The following is a 15,720-nucleotide window of genomic DNA, read 5'->3' as shown; positions in this document are numbered from 1 at the left end:
GTATGCCAAATGAGATCCCAATAAATAAAAAATCTCTGGCTAAGACAACAGAGTTACAGATCTTCAGTTCTGTATATTTGGCAGTAGCCAAGTCTGTAGAAATGGTTCTAAAAAATAATTAGTGGTCATCTGGATACATATGGACTCTTTAGAAAGAGTCAACATGTAAAGATGAGTCCTGCCTCACAGATGTATGGGAAGTTTTACAAGACAAATCCGCATGTGGTAATGCAGATGATACTGTCTGCTGGGTTTCCTGAGAGGCTTTTGGAAAGACAGTCAGGAAAGGCTTTTAAAATTTTTATCTTTTTTTTTTTAAGAATCAATAAAAAAAGCAACTCCAGTGAAAAATATCAGTCCCTACCAGATTTAAAGGAATGGCTGAAACATAAGAAATGAAGAATAGGAGTGAAATGACCACATCTTGCAAGGAATGGTGATCACTGGCAGATTTCCCTTGAGATCTTTGCTAAAGTAGAGGCTGTTCTCATTGACAGCCTAGGGAAGAGGATGAGCAGTGAGATGGCAGTTTGTTGACAGTACCAAATTATTTCAGGTAGCAGGGACAACAGCAGACTGAAGAATTGCACTCTGGTAGTGAGAATGCAAGGGTGACTCACTGTGGAGGTTAAAAAAGCAGAAGAAATTCTGTGTAGGTAAATAGAAAGGGCTGTGCATGAGGAAGCAGAAAGCAGTCTCTGCTCCACATGCAGCTGAACCCCAAAATGACAATTATCTCTCTAGTGTGGGATTTTGGTGCAAGGGTGTGTAGCAGTATGAAAGTGTGAACTGAATGTTCAGTACAGAAAAGAGTCAAATTGAATGTAATCAATTAATAGAAAAGGGGCAGACAACAAACTGAAAATTATCTCAATGCCGGTTTAAAAAGCTGTGGTTATTCCTACTTTTTTTTTAGGCATCCTCTTCTGGATAATTCCTCCTTTAAGGCATTGCTATACCAAGGACATGATCAGAGTGGGTGGAGGAAATGCTTAAGCCATTTCCCAGCTCCACAAAGGCATTTAACAGTGTCATCACATCAAGGACGTCAAACAAGAAACTGATATGAAAAGCTACTGACCCAAAGCAATAATTTTAATTTTCTTGTGTTAGTGTGCTCTCTTGAATTTCATAATCAATGTATTCTTGATTTTTTGATACTTAAGGAAAGTGGGAGAGATTGATTTGGGTTTTGTCTCGTCCTGACATACTGTTAGTCTGCTAGTCCTATTCTAATAATTTTTGAATCTGTTGCTCAGTTGCAAACCATGTGATAATGTTAGAAAACACAGAAATGTACAATTGTACATGTTTTGTGAAAATTTGTATTATGCTACAATGCATACACATGCAGAGATATGTATGTAAGTGATGTGCCTCAGCTGTTAAAAATGCATACATCAGAGCTCATCTCTTCTTTGAGTGGTAATTATCCAAGACCAAAAGGCAGAGGAAACGTGGTTTTCTCAGTTCAGCTGTCCATGGAGCTTGTTCATTGCATTCCTTGCCCTTGATTTAGAGAAGGCCTGCTTTTCTCTGAAAATTTCTGCAGCAGTCTTACTTGACAGAGTTGGTCATTACTTAAACTTCATTTTTCTTGCAGCTGCAAGAATCTAATACTGACAGGCAACTCATTGAGACCTCTCCAGTTCTTCAAAAGCTGACAGAGTTTGAGGAGGCAATTGGAGTCATCTTTACTCATGTTCGGCTTCTAGCACGTGCGTTCACTCTGAGGACAGTAGGCTTTAACCATCTGACACTGTGAGTACATAGCAAGAGTCCTCATGTAGCTCTGTTGGCCCTTCTGTCAGAGTATTCCAGATTGCCTAGTTTGCAAACAAACTATGTTACATTAATTTCCTGGAATAGAGCAGCTATGTTCACAAGCCCGCCTGGCTCAGTATGCCACCTCTGGCAGTTGTCAGTAGCAAATATCTTGGGAAAGACTGTAGAAGGTGTTAGAGACCTATCCTGGTGTTATTTTGAGCTTTTTGCATGACTGATACTTGTACATCACTTCTGAGACCATAGCAGAACATACCTGGGGGTACATTTGGGTGGAGAAAAGAAGTAAAATTACACTCCAAGCGTCTAAGCACAGCCCTTGTGTTCTGTTGCTTGCAAAGCTGCCAGGCCCTGTTTTCAAGCTAACAGTATTATAGAATATGCTGAGTTGGAAGGCACCCATCAGAATCATCAAGTCCAACTCCTGGCTCTGCGTATGACACCCCAGGAATCACACCATGTGCCTGAGAGTGTTGTCCACACACTTCCTGAACTCAGACAGGCTTAGTGCTGAGACCACTTCCCTGAGGAGCCTTTTCAATGTTAAACCATCCTCTGGGTGAAAAACCTCTTTGTGATATCCAACCTAAACCTCTCCTGACTCAGCTTCATGTTGTTTCCTTGAGCCCTGTCACTGGTCATGAAAGTGAAGAGATCAGTACCTGCCCCTCCATTCCCCTCTGCAGTGAGGTCTCCCCTCAGTCGCCTCCATGCTTTGTCGAACAGACAAAGTGACCTCAGCTGCTCCTCATACGGCTTCCCCTCAAGACCTTTCACCATCACAGTTGCTCACCTTTGGACTCTCTCAAACAGCTTAATGTTGTCTTTATATTGTGGAGCCCAAAACTGCACACAATATTCAAGGTGAGGCTGCCTCAGTGCAGAGCAGGACAATCCCCTTCCTTGCCCAGCTAGTGATGCTGTGCCTGATGCCCCCCAGGACACACTTGGCCCTCCTGGCTGCCATGGCACTGCTGGCTCATGTTCAACTTGCCATCAACCAAAACCAAGGGTTCCACAGTGCTGCTCTCCAGCCTGTCATTCCTCACTCTGTACACACAACTGGGGTTGTCCCAGACAGAATCGACACTTGCCCTTGTTAAACTTCGTATCAGTGGTTACCCTCTCCAGGATCTTGTATAAATTTAAACCCTGATCCTTTTCTTTCTTGTGAATGGACAGACATTTTTCTCTGTTGAGGTCACTGCATTCATCCGTTCATTTTCTTAAAACAAGTTTGAGGTAGAGATCCTATCCCATTACAGATTTGATGTCAACTGCTCTTCTCCTTCATTTAGTCTGTGATCTGTAATCTAATGACTGCATTTATTTGTAGCTATCCCGATTTGCTTTTTGCCTGTAAGTTGGTGTTACTACAGTAATGAGGTGTGTTTTCATCTCACCTGATTAACACTGAAAAATTGTCTTAAATGTGTTTGGAAATGAGCAAGTCTCAGTTTCAGATCACTCTTCATTTTAATTTGTGTGTGCATGCTGGTTTTGGTTTTTTCCTCACTGAGTGCTTATTGATTTTGCTGCATTGATGTCTCATTTTTCAGAGGCCACAACCAGAGGATGGAATTCCTGGGTGACTCCATAATGCAGTTGGTAGCCACAGAGTATTTATTCATACATTTCCCCGATCATCATGAAGGGCACTTAACGGTGAGGCTGCCATCAATCATATTCTCCATAAGAGCAGGAGTGGGATGGAGACTGAAATTATCAGAACAGCTAGTGAATTGTTCTGAGTTTGATTAATAAAAGAAGCCTCAGCAACCACTTCTCTTAATAAGGCTTTGTTAATTTTAAGTCATGAGCACTGCAATGAATAGAAAATGGCGATCTATGAGCCCACTGCAATAACTTCTGTTCAGTCTGTGAAATGGATCAAAAATTTTAAAGATGTCAGCAATGAAATTGAAGGCTAAAAGTAGTTCTTGTTTAAACAATTTATTTAAATAGATGTATCATGTGACTTTTTTTTATTCATGACTTCTAGTGTGTTGAACATGCATACAGGCAGGGTTTTACATCCTGATAGAAAGTTTTTACAATTTATTTTAGTCTGGTTTTCCTTTTGTCTTCAGTCTGGAGTTCCTGGGGTAGCTTTTGAATTTAATTTTACTAGTTATAGTTGTCTGTTGATTGCTACAGCCTTTTAGCCTCTCTTATGTGGGCTTTGAACAACTAAGTTTGGGGATCTTTCAACAATTTACAGTTCTTTAAATACAGTGTGATAGTATGAGTAGTTTTTTCCTGATTGATTCATTTAGCCCTGCAGCTGGAGAGTTGTGGCTTTGTTTGCAAATAACAAATTTTCTTGGGCTTACTAAATTTTTTTTAGTTTACTTAAACAGCAAAGCAATACATGTATCAGGAATGTGAGTCAAGTTTTCTACTTAAAGTTAGGAAGTAGCCTAGTTTTAGAGTGGCTTCCTCAGATCAATAAAAGGATGGCAGTGCTAAGTCTGTAGCAGGCAATGTGTTATGATTCTAGATAAAAATAATATGATTCTTGAATCTTTTGGGCTAAAGCTATTTACAAGAGAAGAGAAAATTGCAAGCTGTAACTAGAAGTAATTTTAGATTTTCTTCACCATTTCTTGAGTTTCAGTTACATTTGTATGGATTCTTCTGCACCATTCAGGAGACAGGATATAGAGTCTGGTGGGGTTTTTTGCTTTCTACGTGACTTTTAAGAATGTAGGCATCTGTAGTTTTATAACTCTTGCAAGAACTATTTGGCCAGGAGGATATGAAATGTTGCTGTTAATGGGTGTAAATACTCAGAAAAATGCCTTTTTGTTGCTTAATGTAATGATTAGTGAGTTGGAAAGTACAAGTTGTACACTTCAGTTTTTAGTTAAAATGGTAAAGATGAAGTGGAGTGGATGCTGAAAACATAAAGATATGAAGAAGCAGGCAGTTGCCTAAAATAAAATTTGAACTCTGGAGATGTTCATGTTGGGAAAAAGAAAATTATCTTAAAATGTTTTTAAATTTGATGACGACTGAAATGAGACATGAGAAAGTAGACTGATAAAGTGGAATCTTACGAGAAACAGCAAACACTAAGCTCTTTCTCCTGTCATCTGGGAACATACTTAAATCTGAAGTAAGAGTAGAACATCAACTAAATGGTGTCTGGTGTGTTGAGGGCAATTTTGATCAAGGATTCCACTTGACTGGCAATGCAGTGGCTTCCCAGTATGGAGTGATTGCTTGTGGAGAGATGTCTGTAAATTACCTACATTTAAGAAAAAGAAAGGAAAACATAGTCATACCTACATACTTGCAGATAGCCAAATAATGGACCAGAAAAGAAGTTGACATTTTGTTGGATGTTGGAAGATACAGCTTCTACAGTACTGGATTGTGGATGCATTCTTCTGGTATAGTCATGAGTGGTATTATGTTGGGTGAAGATGGAAGAAGTAGGAAAAAAACTGCTTTGTAATTAGAGTCAAACTCATGTCATGTGTCACAGCATCTGCAGTGATGTAGGCTGTGTTACCAGTGCAGAGACCAACTCTAAAAAAGCTGCTGGAAAGTCACAGGGACTGTGTCTTCTCTCTGTCTTTAAGAGGAATTGAGTTTCTTGCCCAATCACACTTGTAGAGGAGGCAAATTCTCATACAGAGCAAGTTGATAACCACAGTGCTAAGAGGATAACTGGGTGGTTTTTTTCTATCCGTAATTCACTGGGTAGTGTATATGTTGCTCTTTGTTTTATGATACTACTAATCATGATTATGGATCCCATCAAAATAAATAGTCTGCAAACACAACAAAAGAAATCCTTCATCTCCCATTACAAGGCACAAGCTTTTTGTCATGGGACATTGCACTTCTGTCTCATAGGTTACATATTAGGATATTGTACCTAGGTTACTTAGGATATTGTTGGGGAAAGTATAGTTTATTTATCTTAAGGATATAAAAGGAAATAATTTTGAAAAGGAGCAAGTAGTAAATGAGTTTAAACAAAGGTTAGGGAGGCAGGTAATAATGCTATCTGCTGTTTGCCTAGTTTACAAAGATCAGGTTGTGAGTATCTGCTTCATACATCATTGACAAACAAATTATGAACATACTGTTCTTTATTTATCTGGTCTTGAGAGATGAAGTATCAAGTGCAGAAGATAAATCTTGATTTTTCATAAGCTCAGTTGGTGTGCTAGAGCCAGGTAGCATATGACTTGTATCTAATAAGCTGAGCAAATGTGATACAGAAGACAAAGAGAGGAAAAAATAAGTGTGCAGCATCTCAGCTCTAGATTGCACATAAACCATGGAAAAGAGAAACATTCTTCTCACCTCCTATAGTAGCTCTAACTTCTTTAATGCTGTTCCATTTAAAGCAAAAAAGCAAACAAGCAGGAAAAATGCTGACCCTGACAAAGGTTCAGAAATTCTCCCTAAATTTCCAGAATACTCCTTTAAGCTGTATGAGAGCTTTATGTCTTTGTTAGAGCTCTATTTTTAAGTAATCTGTCTGGAGCTAAGGTTAAGTATTTTCATGACACATCCTTGACATTGTCATATATGGAACATGTTAGGCCACATCTGTGTCTGGGGTGCATTGGCTCAACTGTGCTGCCTTCTAGCAGAGCAGTTAATACATACAGGCTGTCCATCTGTGTAATTTTTATTCTGGCCAAAGGAATAGAGCAGCTTCTTCCTCTGCTCATTCTGAAACAATGAACTGTCTTGCTGTAATGTGTGTTTCTTTCAGTCACCACTTATTTATTTATTATTTGGTGGACACTGGGGACTGTTCCATGGATTCCAGAATATTGTTTACTTACACTTATGTTGGAAAATGTATACAACTGTGTATTACTTAAAGCAGAAAACAGCAGATTAGCTGAGAAAATATAGGACTTAAGAAAAGATGGTACACAATTGCAAGGAAGCTCAGAAACAAGCATTTTAAATGTATAACATATACTATATACAGATGTAATGTGTCCACAGAATAAGTAAAGATTGGTGAGAAGAATTGAGACAGAAGAAAAATCACCAGTAGAAAGAGTGACAGAGTGTGTCTCTATATAAATCGCTTGAGATGTTCTGAGTCAAAATGTCAGTAAACTGAGAGACGTGAGAAACCTCAAGGATAAAAGTAACTTTTTCTCCCCAGCTCTCCTAGGTTTTGTAGATTTTTACTGGTAATTGTTACTATGGAATGGAACTTCTTTCTTTTGCAGCTGTTGAGAAGTTCTTTGGTGAACAACAGAACACAGGCCAAGGTTGCAGAAGAGCTGGGCATGCAAGAGTTTGCCATCACTAACGACAAGACAAAAAGACCTGTAACTCTTCGAACTAAGACTTTGGCTGATCTCTTGGAATGTGAGTTAATTTGGTTATAATAACTTAGTACTTAATGACTTCCTTTTCCTTGGGGCTTGTTTAAGAAAGCCATTAGAAATCCTCTAAATCACTATTAAAAATGTATGTTCAGGTTTCCAAATGAATTATGCCTGTACCTCTGGAAGCCAGATTTTTAAAGACTAGCCTAGATTTTTGAAGTCTGTATAAAAGCATGAAGGAGGCATAATTGCAGATAGAAAGTAGAAGGCTTAGAAATTGAGGGGTCAAGATGACCAGGTCAAAAGCATGTCTTCAAAGTTAAAGCTTATACTCTGAGTTGAGCTATTTAACAGCAGTTTCAGTGTTTAATTAGTATGTTCTTGCCAGTGTTGGAAGAAAAAATAGTTCCTTCAGCAGGTGAATATTTCTGTGGTTCATTTGTCTGCATTTGAGAAGGTTTTTAAAATGGTCACTCCACAAGAGGGAAGGCTGCATGAAAATGAAATTATTTTTAGTTGATTTTTGGAAGTCTGTGCTGCCTTCTTTCCCATAAAATAGAAACCGTGATAAATATTCTGCAAAGAAAGTTAATCCCTATCTTGTATATTTTGATGTATTTTGCAAGCCATTCAGACCACTTGGCTTTTTGCAAAATCCTGTAAACAAATGGAAATAGCACACAAACAGGAGTGATTTATATCTAAATTATTTTATGGTACCCAGTAGTGATTTATTTAGGTATTTAGTGATTATTATGCATTTATTTATTTATTTAGTGATTTATTAGGTATTTATGTAGGTATTCATGGTCTCCTGGTTAAAATGTGAGATTAGGAGCAGAGTGTTGTTTCTAGCACTTTAAATGACTGGGTGGATTTGGGTAAATCACTTAATCTCTTGGTCAGCTTGTTGTTTTTTTTTCCCCCCCAAGTATGCAAGATAATATCCTCATCGGATCACTGCTCTGAAGCGTAATTGAATATGGCTTTAAAGTACTCAGAGATACTTGTTTCTAAAAGTGCAAGCCAATAATGCTCTTCTTGGATGTGTGACAGTACCTTTTTCCCCCCTCCAGCCTTTATTGCTGCCCTGTACATTGATAAAGATTTGGAATACGTTCACACTTTCATGAATGTTTGCTTTTTTCCACGGCTAAAGGTAAGATCAGTCACTTTCCTACTTTCCTGCCACTGTGTTTTAACACATTGTGGCATTTGAAACTCTTAATGCAATCTCTCAATCATAAAAGCATCTTTGTGGACTTCCTACAGGAGTTTATTTTAAATCAAGATTGGAATGATCCTAAATCTCAGCTTCAGCAGTGCTGCTTGACTCTCAGGACAGAAGGAAAAGAGCCGGACATTCCTCTTTACAAGTAAGAGCAGGCATCTTAGGGATACCAGCTAATTATAAATCTTCCTTGTATATGGAGCAAGATGTGATCAGTCATTCTACATCTTTCCCACAGTTTGTTTTTATTGTTGTTATTTAAGCCCTCTAGTTTCTCTTTGTCTGAAGATGGAAAATACTGTTTTCTAATGTTAAGGTGTTTTAAGCCATTACAAGGAAAAGTTACTAAGCATTTTACCTTTATGGTTGTAGGGGAAAATACAGCTTTTATTTTGGAGTGGAGTGTTTTTTGGTCATAATTCTGTATTTGTCTTTCTTTTAATGTAAGGAATGTCAGTATTAAATGAAAAGAGTTAAACAAATGGCTGTTTTGTTATAAAGTCAAGATATCTCCATTCTATTCTCAGTAACAGATGAATTCTTGATATTATTATGCAAACATAATAATGCCTTATGTTATGTCTTGTGATTATAGGCACTGTTTCTCATCCACAGGCAGGCATTGAAGGGCAGCACAAGTTTTGGACATTTTTGCTATGCTGTTCAGCTCACAAATGTTCCCATGTTTAATGACAAAGAGCTCGAGGCAGTGAACCTCTTAACTTGTACACCTCAGTTAGATACCTGAAGCTGGATAGGACAGATCTCCCTTTTCACTTCCAGTTCTAAATAGTGTAATAGCTGCTTCGAAAAGATAATAAATAACAATCCTTAGGCTGTATATTGCATCCATATCCATTAAAGTAATGTAGGAAAGGGAGCAATGTTAGCCCAAAAGAAGAGATAAAGGCTGTGAAAATTCAAGGCTTGTATTGTTGGGATTATTATATCAAAAAGATACAAGAATTACAGTGTAAGTGCATTTGTCACAGGTACTGAAGTAAGGTTTCCAATGCAATGTAGCAGTTCAGTGACAGTGACGCACGCTGCTCTTCAGAAATGCCATCCCCTTAACACTGCAGCCACTGCTCTGCAGGTCTGACTCTTCTGTTTCTCTGTGTGACGGTTCAGGGCTTTGTCTTGAAGTGAGCGGGATGAATTCAATAAAAAACAATTGCCCATTTTTGTAAAAACCACTTAGTATCAAGTACCAAATGTTAGGTTTGTTTTGCTGTGATGATAAATTGATTTTTATAGTACAGCTCAGACCTAGTAATATGTTGTTATCTTCCTATTATCTTGTTAAATTCCTTTTCTTGGGGTTATCTGTTTCACTGCAGTCAGTACTATTGCTTTGAAATTTAGGGTAGGTTTTATTTGCTCTTGTCACAGTGCACGGAGAGAGAGAGTACTTTAGATACTTTAAAAATTGATGTGAAATTCGTGCTCCCTCTAAAAAGAAACAAGGTAGCGGACAGAACTTGATCTGAAAGCAGGGAGAGATTTGGGACGGAAGTAAGAAACTTGAAAAAGAAGCAATTCATTGCACATCCAGGGAATTACCTTTTCCCTTTTAGATGGTTGTTGATGTATGTCCTAGACTTTAGGTCAAATGGAAAGTTTGCTTTGTGACAAACTAACTTTTCAAAGCTGATGGAAAATTTCTTTGTACTGTGATAATTCAGTGTAGAGAGCTACCGTGTCTAATAAAAAGTCCTTACAAAACCTTGCCACCTGCAAAGCTCTCAGGGACTAAACTTCTAGTCCACACATAATTGTATGGATGTGTTTATTTGCAATTGCACAGCTGTGCATAATTTATTACTTTATTACAAATGTTTTTGCAGTGTTTGAACACTTCATGATATAGTCTGCATTTTGCTTATAGGTTAAGTAAAGTTTTAATTTTCATATGATGCTCCTGAGTGAGCCTGGAGTAATAAATGTGATTCATATAAATACTGTTCTTGTAATCTCTGGGTTAATATGATCTATACAGACATCCTTCAGCTCTTGCTCTACATTTTGCATTAGTTGCACTATATGTATTGACCAGACTGAAAGCTTGGAGAGCTATGTGCACAAACAGATTCTGTGTTTTAATACTCCCTGCTTGAATAAAATATTTCTTCTTTCAGGACCTTGCAGACAGTGGGACCTTCTCATGCCAGGACGTACACAGTAGCTGTTTACTTCAAAGGGGAAAGAATAGGATGTGGTAAAGGTCCAAGGTACAGTGAAAAATTAATCACATGGTGTTTGAGTGTGATGGTGTCCAAAATGACAAGCCATGGAGACAACTGCTGTCTGGTCTGCTTTGGAAAAGAAAGTTGTAGAGCTGTCTTCTAACTGCTCTGCTTCAGGAATTCCGGAAGGGTTCTACGCTGGTATAATTTTGGATCTTAAGCTTTTTCTGGTGTACTTGCCTTCCGGGTGGCTATCTGTAATGCTAACTATATTTGTAACTTTCAGACTAGAAACTGCAGAACAGCTTCCAGAAAATACTCTCTCTACTTTGCTATTTGCTAGTGGATTTCTATGCATCTTACACTGGCAAGTTAAGAGTGCTACACTATTACACTTTTTTTTTCTGGGGTTACTACTTCTAGGCATTTTGGAAAATGGTTCTAAGGGCTCAAAGACTTCAACTGTGAACCCCAAAAACCTCATTTTATGCTACTAAATCTGGTGGTGGTTATAAAAATATCATTGTTTTTTTTAACATTCATGCATCTGTGATTTAGTTTCTTCTTTCTCTCAAGTGAAAGCAAATGCTTTAGTGAAGAATGGACCGGAGTATTTTGTTATTATTGATCTAAGTTAAGAAGTATTCTGCTAGATCTGTAATACTATTGCGCACATGTTTATGGGAAGGTGGGATATATATTACACTCTAGCTAATTACTAGCTGCTAGTTATCCAAAAAGTTTCATTACAAAAGAGTAATTAGTGCTTCACTTTTTCAGGAACTTTAGTTTATTCTGTACAGCTTAGATCTCACGTAACATGTTTTTGTTTGGCTTTCACAGTATTCAGCAAGCAGAAATGGGAGCTGCAATGGACGCACTTGAAAAATGTAAGATATTTGGGCAACAGAGAATTCATAGTTTATTTCCTCGTTCTTTAGTGAGGCAATGTGTGGATTTTGTGAGGGATAAGTTTTGAACAGAACACATATGCTAAGTGCTGTCATCTTCTAAGCAGCAGGTTTTCCACTTAGTACTTTCAAGATGGTTTTGTAGCAGTTGAAGTTAATATGATCCCAACAGGTATTTGTTAATGGGAGCTGCTCAGCTGCAGAGGATGCCACTTCAAGGGAACCCTGTGCAGTACAGTTTCATTGAGGTGTCTGTGCTTATCATGCAGAGGGATAAGACTGCGTAGTCTCTGATGCTCGGGTTGTCTCACCCTTTAATTCAGGGGAGGAGGAAAGAGTGACCTTAGAAAAGAAAATTTGATCTCAGATTATCAGTCAGCAGGTTAAAATCTAAGAGGCATATCCCCCTCAATTTAAATCAGTATTTATTTGTCAAGAAGGACTAGTATCAGCTGCAGATCCAGGGAATCTGTGTATACATCTCTCTGAATTACGTGCTGCATAGCCAGCATGGGAGCAGTCCTTCACTGAAATGTAGTCTCAGATATGGATGAGTGTGGGCAAGCTTCTTACATGAAATAACTTTGGTCAATTGGGTTAAAGTGCCAGTGGGTGACCTGTAAGCAAATAGACTACAAGCATTTTGTGCAGCAGAAATTCTCTATAGAGAAGAATATGGGAAGTCCATTTTTGGCATTTCATTCAAAGGAAACCTACAGTTCCTCAGATATCAAAGGTTTTTATTCTGTTACCTCTGCATCTGGAAATTCAAGAGCTTAAAAATTTCAGAAGGCAGTGAATATGTGTAGTTCAGATATGTTTTTCTATCCAGCTGCTATGCATATACTTCTCACCACCAGTAAATTGACAAGTAGGAAAATGTAACTTCCCTTCTCTGCTGAGTGTCTGCAAGATGTTACTGAAGTTTTCTTTGAGTGAATTTTCTTGTGACAGTATCACCACTCAAGAGAGCTGTGAGTTTCATGGCCTATCAATCCAAGGACTTCACAGCTCTCTTCTGACATATATATTTGTTTAAATACCATAGAACTCTAGAGGTCTGTGCTCCTGCTGCCCTTCAGTTCAAAACAGAGCCAACTTTCAAGTTAGCTTCTCTGTGCCTTGCCAGTCAAGTTGTAATTGTCTTTCAGGATGGAGGTTACACAACCCCTAAGGGCCCCTTTTCTATTTTGTATATGGTTGTGCAGTGGAGTAGTTTGATTTGGTTTATTTGTTGGGTTTTTTAATGCATAAGTAGTTAACTTCTAGTGAAAGTAGTTTTCATATACCTATTTATATGATAGTCATGATGAATTGATTACATGAGTTTCCTTCTTGCCATCCTAAACATATTAGAACAGGTTGCTACCGAGCTGAGTTCTTAAAGAATCATGTTACAGGCACAGCGCTGAAAATCTGATTTTCATTTTATGGGGCACATGAGCAACAAAATGTCCCAGAACTCCATTAAACAAAGCACTAGTGTTTTTAAAGAAAACAGCGATTTAAAACCAATTTTGTTTAGATTGCTTCCTGGTTTAAATAAATATACTCTCCTATGCCCAAGTTGTAAATAACTGATGAATAAACCTTTTATTCCTATAGTATATATAATAAAGGGCACAAATTTCACTGGCCAATAAAACAAAGCAGTAGAAAGTTATTCTCTCGTACCACAAACTCCTGCAGTTTATGTGGCTTCTGCACCATATTCTCTGAGAGCTGAGAATCTGTGCTGCCTGGGACCCAGAAAAAGGAGGAAAAAGCTTGGTGCCAAGGTACTCCTCCCTGAGAAGCTTCAGCTGAATTCTCTCTAAGTAGCCTCAGAGAGAGAGCAGTCTGTTGCTGAGACATCTACCAAATTTGCTCATGGCTTTAAAGGTCAGTGTAGTGACCTTTTGCATTCGTCTCAGACTGGTTAGGTAGCCAGTGCTGATCCCAGAGGTCTGTGTGATGCCAGTAGGATTTACCACCACCTGCAGCCTGTCACATACTCCCCTTTGCTTTCTGACTGGCTGGAGGGTGCAGGTCTCCCCAGCACAGATACACATGAATGTCAGCACCCTGGTCATGCAGAAAACATCACATTCTGTGAGCAGTGCTCTCAAGTGAGAGCAATTCCGTTCAATTATATAAGCTGTTTTTACGGTCTCAGTTCGAATGTGTACCTACACATCAGCCAATGGACAAATGCCTGAAAGCAGAAGCATCCATCTCCCCAGCTATTTCTCCATCACCTCAGCCTTGTCCAGTCTGTTTTAGGCAGTCTTCACTCATCCATGCTCTTAGACTACGCTAAGGCTGTCTTCTGGTACATAGCCAAGCATTAACTTTTTCAGGAACAGACTTAAATGCATTCCATCTTGCTACACTATTACTTTCCCATTAGGATCCCTGCCATAGTGTGTGCCATATAGTTGATTCTGCATGGTCTAAAACAATAATAAAAATAATGGAAACATCTGTACAATGCTTGAAACCAGTGGCTCATACTTTCTGGAGTGAGAACAAGACAAAAAACTCTGACAGCATTGACAGTTGTTTCACATTCATTTTTCAGTATTGACTACCTGTTGCTAAGGGAACAGAATGTAAAATCCAGACAATACCTGGCTATATATCCTTGCTATACCAGGATTTTATATTTTATTTTTGTGAGTGTATTAGATTTGGCAATGCTTTGTAGCAGGAGAAACAGATGTAAAGAAATAATAAAGAAATGAAAGTCTTTTCCAGACACAGTCCTGGTTTACTATGTATTATAAGAAATAAATGAGTAAAAATGGGAACAACATTGTTCCCCCCAATCTCTAATAACATCAAAGTTTAAACCAAAACAAGCTGAGGCTTTCTTTGTTACCAGTTTGTTTATTAATGTAAAATATTTCTCCTTGTGTCAGATAACTTTCCCCAGATGGCCCATCAGAAACGGTTCATTGAACGGAAGTACAGACAAGAGTTGAAAGAATTGAGGTGGGAAAGAGAGCATCAAGAGAGAGAGTCAGAGGAGACTGAAGAAGCAAGGAAATAAAAGGAGGGCACAGAAGCAGTGGCATATTTACTTACTTAATAACTCTGACTGTGGCCTGTGGAGACCTAACCTAGTTTCTTGCAGATGATGAATGAAGAGTGCCTGTTGATATCAAAAAGAAAATTGTAATCTCTTCCTTTAAAAGTGTGTGCAAATACATGATTTCTTTAGTTTGGTTTTAAGTTTGGCTTTTTAATAAGATTTGGGTTTAAACCCTTTTAATTTTTATGAAAAGTTGTTGATTATTTTTATTATTTTTACTGTCTTGTATGAAGTAATAAAGTCTTAATTTGAAATGCTAATAGGAGGAAGAGCTGTTTTAACAATTGTCTCTTATGTCTGAGTGCTGTGTTATCAGTGACCAGCAAAGTTATTGCATGAACTCTGCTGTGGAGGAGGAAAGTATTATGAGAAACTGATTCAGCTGAGCACTTAAGCATGTACCTAACTTAAGTTTTGCAGCTAAATGTACTTACTTCTTGAGTCTGCTAAACCAGAGCTTTAAAGTTTAGGGCCTTTTTACAGAAAACGGTACAGTAATTAAAAGGAGATACTCAGTTTTGCTTTGAACAGTGGATGACACATCTGAAATGTGACACAGATGTGTGTGGAAAATTGAGGAGTTTTGTTTCTAAATCACTGTTTTAAGACTCGAAGGAGAAGATTATTATGATACAAGAGAATGGCAGTTTTTGTAGAGAATGTACATGAAGTTTACATTAACAAGTTTAGTTTCTTTTTCAGCTTCTTGTTCTATCATGCTGGTGTCTGCTTTAATGGCCACAGTGTGGCCATTACTGTGAAATGGTGTTTTAGAAACTCTATATGGGTGCTGTTACAGAGAGGTTCATTGAAAACAGTTTTTGTCAAAAGAAGGGTAGAATTTGTTCCCAAAGTGTAGTTCAAAGGTGGTATGCAGTTTTAAGTCACCCAGTTTCCTTGGTTTTTTTGGTGTCTATGGCATCTGTTAAACAGATGGATGTTTCTTCTATAAAAGCTCTGAACAGCACCAGAAATGGAAAATCTACTGTGTCTGTTGGCATTTTTTCCCACCGGTTACCAGCGTTGTTTGTTCCTTTAATTTTGCTGCTTCGAGCCATTCATTTCCATTAAGCTGGCTCTCAGTTAATACATCCCTTGGTAGGTACTGTGTGGTATTTTTTATCTGTCTTTTCTGATGAAACAAATTATTTTCCCTTATTTTTCTTACCTGTGTGTTTTCTTCCTGAAAGAGAAAAAATGTTTTTTTGGCCAGTCCTTT

General features: G+C 38.1%; 1 protein-coding gene across 4 annotated transcripts in view; it reads left to right on the top strand.

The window, feature by feature from the left end:
* The window catches only part of DROSHA (drosha ribonuclease III), a 71,032-nt gene extending 56,271 nt beyond the window's left edge, over positions 1-14,761 (top strand). For all 4 annotated transcript variants that reach the window (XM_014255596.2, XM_014255597.2, XM_005526475.3 and 1 more), the window contains 8 exons: positions 1,604-1,761; positions 3,345-3,450; positions 6,999-7,140; positions 8,177-8,259; positions 8,373-8,476; positions 10,470-10,562; positions 11,361-11,407; positions 14,329-14,761. In XM_014255596.2, coding sequence (XP_014111071.1) covers positions 1,604-1,761; positions 3,345-3,450; positions 6,999-7,140; positions 8,177-8,259; positions 8,373-8,476; positions 10,470-10,562; positions 11,361-11,407; positions 14,329-14,459 — 864 coding nt within the window. In that variant the 3' untranslated portion in view covers positions 14,460-14,761. The remainder of the gene's footprint in view (positions 1-1,603; positions 1,762-3,344; positions 3,451-6,998; positions 7,141-8,176; positions 8,260-8,372; positions 8,477-10,469; positions 10,563-11,360; positions 11,408-14,328) is intronic.
* Positions 14,762-15,720: the final 959 nt, after the last annotated feature.

Source organism: Pseudopodoces humilis, chromosome 1 (genome assembly GCF_049639895.1).
Source record: "Pseudopodoces humilis isolate 2021_Gansu_Grassland_sample_001 chromosome 1, ASM4963989v1, whole genome shotgun sequence".
Classification (NCBI taxonomy): domain Eukaryota; kingdom Metazoa; phylum Chordata; class Aves; order Passeriformes; family Paridae; genus Pseudopodoces; species Pseudopodoces humilis.
Note: the sequence above shows the minus strand (reverse complement) of the source record. Positions and strands in the feature narration are given on the sequence as shown.